A 12,739-nucleotide genomic window follows, 5' to 3' on the forward strand; every position below is an offset into this window, starting at 1 on the left:
TAAAGAAAACAAAGTTTATTGAGCAGGGTTTCAAAAGAGACAAGAGTTTTAGGGACAGAGAATTTCATAAGTAGAGTTCATACAGTTGAAGGCACTGATACCATGGTGGAGTTGGGGGAGAATGATTTTTTTATCCTTTCACAGGATATGGACGTTGCTGGATAGGCCATTATTTATTGCTCATTCCTAATTGCCCTCGAGAAGGTGGTGGTGAGCTGCCTTCTTGAACTGTTGCAGTCCAAATCCAGAGTGGTTTTAGAACTGGAAGATCGACAATTGACAATTTTCTCAGTCTGGCAGCTGCAAGGGAAATGCCATGAACAAAGGAGACAGTTATATACACCTTCATCCATCACACCAAGACATTTAACCATGTAAACAGCTGGGGAAAATTGGCTGCCTCCCAAAGCTGCTTTCATGACAGCGTGAAGGGCAAGTTCAGCTATGACGGGACAACATTGGAACCCTTTGAGATCCACATGGGGTCAAACAGATTTGAGTTCTAGCACCAACACTCTTTGGCATATTCTCTCCTTTGCTGCTGCCATTTGCCTTCAGGTCATCTACAGAGGGTGGCTACTTACAAACTAGATCAGACAGAAAGGTGCTGAGTCTTGCTCATCTGAGATCAAAGACAAAGTTATGCCAAGTCCTCAGAGAATTGCTCTACATTGACGATGTCACAGTAACATTCCCATACCAAAGAACATTTGCAGTGGCAAATGGACAGACTCTTACACCTGTAAAATGTTTTTTTTTGTTTGACTATCAGCATCGTCTCGCACCTTTGATGTAAAGAGCTTCCCAAGACACTTCCTAATCAGGCATAAAGAAAACAAAGGATATTGAGCAGGGTTTCAAAAGAGAGAAGAGTTTTAGGGACAGAGAATTTCATAAGTAGAGTTCATACAGCTGAAGGCACTGATACCATGGTGGGGCTGGGGGAGAAGGATTTTTTATCCTTTCACAGGATATGGACATTGCTGGATAGGCCATTATTTATTGCTCATCCCTAATTGCCCTCGAGAAGGTGGTGGTGAGCTGCCTTCTTGAACTGTTGCAGTCGAAATGGTGTAGGGACACCCACAGTGCTGTTAGGGAGCTCCAGGATTTTGACCCAGCAAGAGTGAAGGAATACTGATGTCAGGATGGCATGTGGCTTGGAAGGGAACTTCCTGGTGCTTGTGTTAACATGCATCTGCTGTTCTTGTCCTTCTAGGTGATGGAGGTCATGGGTTTGGAAGGTGCTGTTGGAAGAGTCTTGGTGAGTTGCTGCAGTCCATCTTGTAGTTGGTAGAGGCTGTTGCTACTCTACGTCGCTAACTGAAGGTGGTGGACGGAATGCCAATTAAACAGACTGCTTCATCCTGGACGGTGTTGAGCTTCTTGAGTATTGCTGAAGCTGCACTCATCCAGGTCAGCGGAGTATCCGTCACACTCCTGGCATATGCCCTGCAGATGGTGAACAGACTTTGGGAAGTCAGGATATTAAATGTTACATCCAGTGGTGCAACATATTGAGATGTTTAAATCCCAGCGAATCATAGACTCCACAGCGTCACCTTCGACAGAATTCTAAGTCTCTGACCTGCTCTTGCAACCACAGTACTGTTACGGCTGGTCCAGTTCAGTTTCTGGTCAATGGTAACCCCCAAGATGTTGATAATGGGAGATTCAGCAATGATAACGCCAATGAATGTCAATGGTAGATAGTTAGACTCTCTGGTCATTGCCTGGCACTTGTGTGGCGCAAATGTTACTTGAATCTGCCTTTGGATTAAAGAACCAGAGCCTTGGCAAATGTATTAGTTAGTCTAAGACCTGTACTTTGAGACAGTGTTTCAGGTTGATGATCTTTTATCAGAATTAGAAATGTGGATAAAAAGGCGTTTGCACTGTACTCAGATTTTCAGAAGACTTGTGACAAGTTGTCACGTGAAAGATTTAGTAGAAATTAAAAGCTCATGGTGTGGTGGGTAATATATTGGCATGAATTGAAGATTGGCTGGCTAACAGAAAAGAGGGTAGGCATAAAACGGTCATTTTCTGGTTGGCTAGATGTAATGTGCAGTGTGCCACAGGGATCACTGCTGGGACCTCAACTTTTACAATTTATATAAATGATTTGGATGGAGAGACTGAAGTTATGGTTGCTAAATTTTCTGATGACACAAAGATAGATAGGAAAGTAAGATGTGAAGAGGAATAAGGAGGCTACAAAAGGAAACAGATAGGTTAAGTGAGTGAGCAAAGATCTGGCAAATGCAATATAGTATGGGAAAATGTGAAATTGTTCATTTTGGCAGGAATAAATAAATAAATGTGAATGGTGGGAGATTGCAGAGTTCGGAGATGCAGAGAAATCTAGGTATCCTAGTGCATGAATTGCAGAAGGTTAGCATACAGGTACAGCAAGTAATTAGGAAAGTTCTTGACATCCTTTATTGCAAGGGGAATTGAATACAAAGTAGGGTGGTTATGCTGACTCCTGACATGTGCTAGTTCAGTTTCTGGTTACTGATAACCGCCCCCCCCAGGATGTTGATATTGGGAGATTCAGTGATGACAATGCCTTTGAATGTCAAGGGGAGATAATTCGATTTTGTCTTGCTGGAGATGGTCATTGCCAGGCACTTGCGTGGCATGAATGTCACTTGCCATTCATCAGCCGAAGCCTGAATATTGTCCCAGTCTTGCAGCATATGGGCATGGACTGTTTCAGTATCCGTAGAGTCATGAATGGTACCAAATACTGTGCAATCAGCAAACATCCCTACTTCTGACCATACGATGGAGGAAAATCATTGGTAAAGTAGCTGAAGATGGTTGAGCCTAGGACATTACCCTGAAGGACTCCTGCAGTGATGTCCTGGAGCCGAGATGATTGACCTCCAACAACCACAACCGTTAGAAATGACTCCAATCAGTGGAGAGTTTTCCCCAATTCCCATTGACTCCAGTTTTGCTCGGGCTCCTTGATGCCACACTCGTTCAAATGCAGCCTTGATGTCAAGGGCAGCCACTCTCACCTCTGGAGTTCAGTCCTTTTGTTCACGTTTGAACCAAGGCTGTAATGAGGTCAGGAGCAAGTGATTCTGGTGGAACCCAAACTGAGTGTGTGTGAGCAAGTGTTGTTTTTGTACTGGAACAGCATAGTTAAGGGCACAGCTAGTTGTGGAGCACAAGTGTTCAGTAGTATTTCTGAAATGTCAGGGCCAATAGCCTTTGCAGCATCCTTCAGCCATTTCTTGATATCATATGGAGTGAATCGAATTGGTCGAAGGCTGGCATGTGATGCTGGGGACCTCAGAGGGTGGCCAAGATGAATCATTCACTCTGCACTTCTGGCTGAAGATTGTTGCAAGTGCTTCAGCCTTCCCTTTTGCACTGATGCGCTGAGCTTCCCCATCATTGAGGATGGCGCCATTTGTGGAGTGGCCACCTCCTCTAGTGACATGTTTACTTGTTCATCACCACTCACGACGAGATATGACGAGACTGCAGAGCTTACATCTGATCGGCTGGTTGTGAAATTGTCTCGCTCTGTCAATCACTTGCTGCCTTCGCTCCTTCCAAGCAAGTAGTCTGTGTTGTAGCATCACGGGGTTGATATCTCAGTTTTGGTTTTGCCCAGTACTGCTCCTGGCATTCTCTCCTGCACTCATTATTCAACTATTGCACAGTTGGTATCCTCCATTCACATTGTTGATGATACATGCTGACATAAACATTGGAACTGCATGAAATAATGATCAGCAACAAAACGTATAAAATAAAAATGGATACAAGATAGGCAGGAGTGTTTACAAGGCAGTAACACATGGTTCAGGAGACGAATAAAATCACAACAGCAAAGCTACAGTAATTTATTGATGTTATCCACATCTGTTTCTCAAGTCCTTGAAATTCACACTATCTTTATACACGGGAGATCACTTTGCTATCCTCCCCCAATGTGGCAAGCCCTGTCAGGATACATTCCCCTCCTCTCAGGCTCCATCTGAATTTCACCCAAATGGACATTCTTCATGAGAGGACAAGTGCCAACAGTTAATTTTGTTCCAGAGGCCAGAATTATATTTAACCGCATCTTCACCCAACACTCACATAAGAACACATCCAGCAAGGGTCACTAAACATGATTTTAACTCTGGCCAGTTCTACTCCTCTTCGTTGTGTGTCCACAATCATAGAATCGTACAGTGCTGAAGGGTACCTTCAGTCCATCAAGTCTGCACTGACATGTGAGAAACACCTGACCTCCCACCTAATCCCATTTACCAGCACTTGATCCATAGCCTTGAATGTTATGATGTGCTAAGTGCACATCCAGGTACTTTTTAAAGGATGTGAAGTCTCTACCACCCTCCCAGTCTGTGCCGTTCAGACCATTACTACCCTCTGGGTAAAAATATTTTTCCTCATGACCCCCTTAAACCTCCTGCCCCTCACCTTGAACTGCTGTCCCTTCATGACTGACCTTTTAACTAAGGGGAACCACTGCTCCTTATCCACTCTATCCATGTCCCTCTTAATTTTGTACGCCTCAATCAGGTTGCCCCTCAGTCTTTTCTGATCCACTGAAAACAACCCAAGCCTATTTGATTTGATGCATTGTCACATGTATTAGTATACAGTGAAAAGTATTTTTCTTGCCCGCTATACAGACAAAGCATACCATACATAGAGAAGGAATGGAGAGTGTACAGAATGTAATGTTACAGTCATAGCTAGGATGTAGAGAAAGATCAACATAATACGAGGCAGGTCCATTCAAAATAAAAGTAAATTACTGCGGATGCTGGAATCTGAAACCAAAAAGAGAAAATGTTGGAAAATCTCAGCAGGTCTGGCAGCATCTGTAAGGAGAGAAAAAGCTTTGACAAAGGGTCAACTGCATTCAAAGCGTCAGCTCTTTTCTCTCCTTATATATGCTGCCAGACCTGCTGAGATTTTCCAGCATGTTCTCTTTTGGTTTCAGGTCCATTCAAAAGTCTGATGGCAGCAGGGAAGAAGCTGTTCTCGAGTTAGTTGGTATGTGTCCTCAAACTTTTGTATCTTTTTCCTGACGGAAGAAGGTGGCAGAGAGAATGTCCGGGGTGCATGGGGTCCTTAATTATGCTGGCTGCTTTTGCAAGGCAGCGGGAAGTGTAGACAGAATCAATGAATGGGAGACTGGTTTGCAAGACGGACTGGGCTTCATTCACTACCCTTTGTAGTTTCTTGCGGTCTTGGGCAGAGCAAGGAGCCATACCAAGCTGTAGTACAACCAGAAAGAATGCTTTCTGTGGTGCATCTTTAAAAGCTGGAGAGAGTTGTAGTGGATGTGCCAAATTTCCTTCGCCTCCTGAGAAAGTAGAGGTGTTGATGGACTTTCTTAACTATAGTGTTGGCCTGGAGGGACCAGGACAGGTTGTTGGTGATCTGGCCCCCTAAAAACTTGAAGCTCTTGGTCATTTATTTCTACTTCGTTCCCTCATTGATGTAGACAGTGGTATGTTCTCCAATACGCTTCCTGAAGTTGATGACCATCTCCTTCATTTTGTTGACGTTGAGGGAGAGATTATTGTTGCTGCATCAGTTCACCAGATTCTCTATCTCTTTCCTGTACTCCGTCTCGTCACTGTTTGAGATCCGACCCACTACAGTGGTGTCATCAGCAAACTTGAAAATCAAGTTGGAGGGGAATTTGGCCACACAGTCATAGGTGTATAAGGAGTATAGGAAGAGGCCGAGGACACAGCCTTGTGGGGCACTGGTGTTAAGGATGATCATGGAGGTGGTGTTGTTGCCTATCCTTATTGATTGCGGTCTGTGGGTTAGGAAGTCTAGGATCCAGTTGCCGAGGGAGGAGCCGGTTCCCAGGCCACGGAGTTTGGAGATGGGTTTTGTGGGAATAATAGTGTTGAAGGCTGAGCTGTAATCAATAAATAGGAATCTTGACATAGATGTCTTTGTTATCTAGGTGTTCCAGGGCTGAGTGTGGGGCCAGGGAGATGGTGTCTGCTGTGGACCTGTTGCAGCGATAGGTGAACTGTGGTGGGTCCAGACAATCTGGGAGGCCGGAATTGATTCATGCCATGATTAACCTTGCCATGCCATGACGAACTATGACTAGCCTACCCAACCCCAACTTAAATTTTCCATCCCAGGCAGCATCCTGGTGAATCTTCTCTGTACTCCTTCCAGTGCAGTCACATCCTATTGAGGCGACCACACGCAGTACTCTAGCTGTGGCCTCACCAAAGCTCTATACAACTCTAACATGACTTCAACGCAGTCAATTGCTGCGCTCCCAATTCCATTCTGCTTAACACAAAAACAAAACACTTTGATGCTGGAAATTTGAAATGGTGGAAAATGCTCGAAATGCGCAGCAATTCAGGCAGCACAAGAAGAAGTAAACAGCCTAAAAGGTTAAAACTGCTACTTTCTCTTTCCAAGGATGCTGCCTAATCTGAGTATTTTCAGCTTGTGTTTGTCAAACTGGTGGAGATTTGTGAGCCTGATACTTACCAGGGCTTTTCACATCTGAATGGCTCAATGCTGCATCATGTAGTGCATTGATATAAACTTCCTTAAATAACTTAAACATCCACGACCTCCATAACAGGTGCACGGAGTTCAAAATACATAGATCATAGTCAAAGTCATACAGCGCAGAAAAGGCCCTTCGGCTCATCGAGTCTGCACTGACTATAACTACCACTCAAGACTACAAAAGCAACAAAAAAAATCGAAGACGGGGGTGAAGATTCAAGGAAGGTTGCCCCTGCACAGATTGCTTTACACTACGGCTCCTCCTTAGTGCGGGTGCAGCATCAGAGAGAGGTAAAATAATGCAGAGTTTCTTTGGAGCAGTAGCAAATCCAAGAGAGACCAAATCTGTGAGAAGCTGCTCTTCCAATTACAGATTTTGTCTCTCTAGTGTTCGTTGCTCCTCCAATCCTTCTCCAGCTCCTCCAGAAACAGAATCTATGATTGGAGGAGCAGCAAGGGCAGGATGGAGGGTGCCTGTCATTGGAGGTCAAGGAGGGTCCCCCCTCCCCCCAGGAATAGTGATAGTAGCAGAATAGACTTAATGGTGTATTGAACATTATATTAGGCAATGCTGCAGTCAAAGTGACAACGGATGGAGGAAAGTATTGGAGGGTACTGTAGGGTTTCTATGATTTCTATGGTTGGTCATTTGGAAAGGGAAAAAAAATCTGAAAGAAGTGGGTATCAACTCTGAAACATCAAGAATGGATGTGTGAGGGCACTAGATTTAAAATTAAAATCTCTGCCTGAGTCTTGCCTTAAATACTGTTAATCGTCTAAACTGAGTTAGATAAGAATGCTTCTATTGAATACATGCAGAGAAGCTGGATGTCAACCGGATTAGAGACTGGGATCTACAAAGAAATAAAACCAAGTGGAGTTTGGTTTATAATCAGGATGATGGGAGGCATTAAGAAGCGCGACTTAATCAAAATTAATAAATGAAGCATTTTCTCATTTAAAGTACAAATGTTATTGTGAACATAATGATTTCAATAAAGTTCAATGAATATAGTGAGATGTAATGAGTTTACTGAATATGTCATACACCCAATAGTACTTCAGCATTATTTCCTTGTTGTTAGCTTGGGAAATTTACAAAGTGTTACAGTCTTGAGCTTAATATCTTAGGATTTAAAGAATTTCAGTACTCCCTTTATGTGACAACCCGTAGAACTCTGCATTACATAATGATGCAAAAGTAAAATTCAGCTTCATATAAAGAGATTTGCTTATCTTTTATCAAAATAATTAGTAAAACAGTTTGCTACCTAAGAAAAACAATGACTAACCAGTATTAAAACCTTATTTCATCATCTTACCAATAGCTTCCCTCTGGTTCTCTGGACTATAATTTTACCAAGTGAAATCTTGAATTATACATTTCTCTTTGCTTCTGTATGCTTTTTACAATGAAAAATTACAACCTATAACAAATATTTCCTTTCTGGAATTAATACGTACTCATAGGTTATTTAAACACTTAACATTCTCTCAAATTGATAAGCCAGTATACAGGCATGGCTGAAGTATAGTGTCTTATTCGTTCATCCTGCTGTTTTGCTGCGGGCCGTGTCACTACATGACTGCATCACCTAATGAGTTAATGAAAACTAAAGAGTAACACCTGAAATCAAAAAGTATCCCTTGACAAAATTAACCAAATAGCCCTTTTTTTCTCAAAACGAGCCCTCAAAAAAATATTTTGATTTCTGCTGGCACGCTGTAGTTATTGTGCGCCATCTATTAAGATATAATGAAGCAACTTGCCATAGACTGCAGCTCCCAAACACGTGATCATCCACAGCCTAGAAGCACAAGGGCAGCAGGTGCATGGGAACACCAGCACCTCCAAGTCACACATCATCCACACTTGGACATGTATCATTGTTCCTTCATTGTCACTGGGTCAAAATACTGGAGTTCCCTATCGCGAATACCTCACCAAACAGACTGCAATGGTTCAAAAAGTGCCCTCCCATCACCTTCTCAAGGACAACTAAGGATGGGTAATAAATAATAGACTTGCGAGCAATGCCATATCCAAGAAATGAATCTTTAAAAAAAAGTCTAGTGTGTCACAGATGGGAAGGATTGTGTTTGCACTCTTATTGCAATTTTGCTGGTTTAAAAAAAATGATTTAACATGCTATTGTTTTGTCAAATTTTAGCTGCAGTAATAATTGATTATAATTTAACTGTATTTTGTGTCACTCCCTGTGCATGATTAAATACTTAGAAACAAGGGATTAGTACTTATATTAAGATCACCATCCAGGATAAATATGATCAGATGTCACCAGCAAAGAGTTAAGAATTTAAAAAAAAAGAAAAGCTCAAAGCAATTTAAACAAAACTTGAAGGAGCCAGGGAGTTCAAATCAAATTGAGTACAGGGGTTCAAACCTTTATAAATGTGTAAGGTATACAGTACTGTCTTGGTTTGCATCAACTGAATCTCTCAAAATGTGACGAGTTTCTAAATAATTCTCTTAGTTGTTCTCTTCGTATTAACTATCTTACCAAAGGCAAATTCCTCCTTGCATGCATAGAATGACAATTCTGCAAGGTCAGGGTTTCCGAAACCATGTCAAGTAAGAATTTGAAAAGCCTATGTTACCTGTGAATGTTATCTTGGCCAGAAGGCACAACCCCAACATTAGCCACGTTTACCACCTTATGCACAATCGCCTGGCAAGAGGAATTCTGCGGAGAACCTGTGATCGCTGTAGAATTTTCATTCATTCCTGTCAGCTTTCCTGCAAATGCACAATTGATGTGGTTAGATACTGACAGTTAAAACATTGCCAACATATCAACACTTAATATCCCCCGCACAAATTCAGAAACCACCACATCAATGGTGCTGAATTTTAAGATCCAATTTAAAACCAAGATTAAGTTTGTATTTCATTTAACTATCCTTAAAAATCAGCTTTAGAAATGCATTAAAATACCCTCAGAGACAAAAGTAACAAAAAAACATTGAATTCTGAAAAGTTAATGCACATTTATTTACAATCAAGTAAGAATTGTACAGTTCTTGATGTATTTTCACACCATACAGGTAATCAATAATGGAAAAACTGACCAGTCACCGTATCAGGTACAAGCAGTAACTGTTTTTTTGGCACAGAAATGCTCGAATAATAGCAGCAACCGACAATGTACATTTGAACAGCTGAAGCCAAGTAATTACATTGCAAACATGTTCCCAATTTTGCAGGGGAGATAAAAACTTATTGAATATGCAAAAATAATTATTTCATATGAATCATTGCACTTTATGAGATTTCATTCATTTATCCATTGCAAAGATATACCCATCAAATCTACACAGTGAAAATCATGTTCAACATCAATGCCTGAAACCAGAGTAACAATTCTTGTTTTATTGTCTTTAGACATCACACATCAAATGGATGAAGTGACTATCAAATGAAGATGGTCAAGTTTTCAGTACTGATTTTTCATCTTCCCCCCCCAACTTTACATTTTTTTGGACCAATCATTTGTCTCATTTTATTCTGGATCCTGTTCTTGATTCTCTGGCTCAGAAGTCAAGAGATTTGGACAGTAACCGTATTCAGAAGGGCATGCCCCAACAGTATGAAAATAAGAAAGCAGTGGATGAGTAGGAAAGATATTTTAAAAAAATTAATTTGGGAGGGGAAAGTTCACCTAACTGACCCATAAATTTTCATTTAAAACTTTCCATCAAAAGAGATTTAAAACTCCACATTTTATTTTCACGTACACAGTCTTGTATAATAAAGAGGGAGTCTGAAGCCTGTGAACCAATCAGGCTCCATGGATCATAAATATAGAATACACTACGCGGGCAGTGAAATAGGATTTTTATTTCATGTGAGAGTTATGGTGCATCTCATGAGTGGAAATAAAAATCCACATTTCATTGCTCTCCATATATTCCATTTTAAATACTTGTATGATCTTATAACAAATTTTAATATACATTAAGTTAGTTTTAATGAGGACTATTACAAGCATGGATGTAAGCTTCAATTTTTCCTATTAGCTTATGATGCGACCTCACACCCTGTGCTGCCTGCCATCTTGGAAGGCTCCCAAGCGTGAATTTTGTTCTAGGTTTATAGGACTATCCTGGCCCCAGATACTATATCTATGATCATCTTGCTGGTGCCAGTACAGAGCGAGACTGCGGATAGTTGGGAACCTGTCTCGGGGGCAGAGAATTCAGATGGTATTCGTAAAGCAGAAGTGGAAATGAATAGGGTTGGGAAGCATTTTCTGATCAGGGCCAGTGTGATCTCCTGGACTCGTTTCGATCGCCTCAGGGGGTCGGAGAGGAATTTCCCAGATTTTTTTTCCCCCATATTGGCCCTGGGGTTTTCACTCTGGGTTTTCGCCTCTCCCTGGAGATCACATGGTCTGGAATGGGGGGGTGGGGGTGAGTTAATAGGTTGTGATGAACAAAGCATCGTAGCTGTGAGGGACAGCTCGGTGGATAGGATATTAGGATGTAGATAGGCTGGAAAATTGGGCGGGGATCCTGGATTCAGGATTCAATCCTGGACCGGGGAGCGGCGCGGGCTTGGAGGGCCGAAGGGCCTGTTCCTGTGCTGTATTGTTCTTTGTTCTTTGTTATAGGTTCTATCAAGAAATTACAAAGTGACAGTAAATAACTTGAACTGACACCAAAGCTCAAAACTTCAAAACTTGTGTCTGAATATGGAGGATACAAGTGGTAAGATTCTACTGATATTACTGACACAATAATATTCAGCACAAACAATAATTGATAGCTTAACTATTGTTGCATTGTACGAGTACTTTTAAAAATAAAATGTAGGGAAAAAAGCAACTAGGCATAAAATACCACTGGACACTGATGCTGTATCTTACATAAATAAACTGAACAATTAGGTTACAGTAAAATATTGTAACTATGTCACTTGTCAGAATGAGGAGCCAAATAAAGTCATTGTTAACATTTCCAGAGGATTAAAATTTGAATCAAGTCTGTGGCCAAATAATGTACATTCAATAAGCAGTTTAGAAAGAATTAGAATGCCCATTCACATACTGCACACTGAAGTATGTAACCACTCAGTATATATATTCTATTAAATGGAATTATATTTGTTCTAGACTGTAACTGGGCCATGTTTTAAGTTTGCATTTAACAAACATCATGGGTCGTGGCTTAAGAAGTAACAACTGCAAGGATCTAAAACTAAGTGCAGTATTACGTAGAAAAGTCAGCAAATTGTAAATCTCTTCAATGCAGGTAACAGTATTTTGGTTTGATTTGTTGGGTAAATATATTTACGTGTTAATTTAAGGGGTTTTTGAAAACAAGCACTTCACTTATCATAAATCATAAGGGCTCAAAATCCTGCAGCAATGATTCGGGCAACCAACTTCAGTGTAACTACATTATGAGATAGAGGGCATACATTTATCTACCCTAAAAGTTAAGAGGATTAGTCAAGGCAAATCACGTACTTGCACTCTTTCCCAACTGAGGGAAGTGATCATTTAAAACAAAGCTTAAAGACCAATTTACATTAGAACGGAAATTATATATTACTGTTTTTAAATTAAGATTGAAGGCTGGAAGAAAAATATTTACTTCAAAATAATGCCCCAAACAATTTAAAAATTGTCACCTTAATAGACTATAAATGTAAAAAATTTTGCATACATCAGTTTAAAAAAAGGTTCAGAAGCTGCTTTCAACTGAACAAAGAAAAGTTCACTAGTTGCAGGCAAGCTAGGCATTAGGTAGTTAGAAAGCACTGCACTCATTCATGATTTAAACCACCTTCATCAAGCTCTATTCAACAGCAAATGCTGAATAAATTAATGTAACCATGTTTATGTTAAAAGCCTGCTCCCTCAGCATGTAATTAAAGGAAATGTTGCACAAAGCCTGTACTTTTGTCAACCTCCTGTAAATGGAAAGATGGATAGCACTCAGACAAGTGAATGCAATGCTTCATATTTAACCTTAACGCTCTTGTCATTAATGGTTTGCCTAACTTGTTCTTTAAAAGACAAGGTACTGCTCCATTGAAGTAAAATTAAAAATCAACTATACCATGCTTTTCAGAACAGAAGATTCATTATCTTCAGCTAATGTATTGGCATAAAACACAGTAACATCCTATCAAGTGAGGCGCACATTCAATCTGCCTTTTACTCGTGCTGTTTTA

At 40.8% G+C, this 12,739-nt stretch overlaps 1 protein-coding gene across 2 annotated transcripts in view; it reads right to left on the reverse strand.

Annotated features, from left to right (window-relative positions):
- Positions 1–12,739, reverse strand: part of ap3b1a (adaptor related protein complex 3 subunit beta 1a) — a 253,817-nt gene that overhangs the window by 23,726 nt on the left and 217,352 nt on the right. For both annotated transcript variants that reach the window (XM_078214962.1, XM_078214963.1), the window contains exon 26: positions 9,160–9,298. In XM_078214962.1, the coding sequence (XP_078071088.1) occupies positions 9,160–9,298 (139 nt within the window). The remainder of the gene's footprint in view (positions 1–9,159; positions 9,299–12,739) is intronic.

The sequence above is a fragment of the Mustelus asterias genome, chromosome 6, assembly GCF_964213995.1.
Source record: "Mustelus asterias chromosome 6, sMusAst1.hap1.1, whole genome shotgun sequence".
In the NCBI taxonomy this organism is placed as follows: Eukaryota; Metazoa; Chordata; class Chondrichthyes; order Carcharhiniformes; family Triakidae; genus Mustelus; species Mustelus asterias.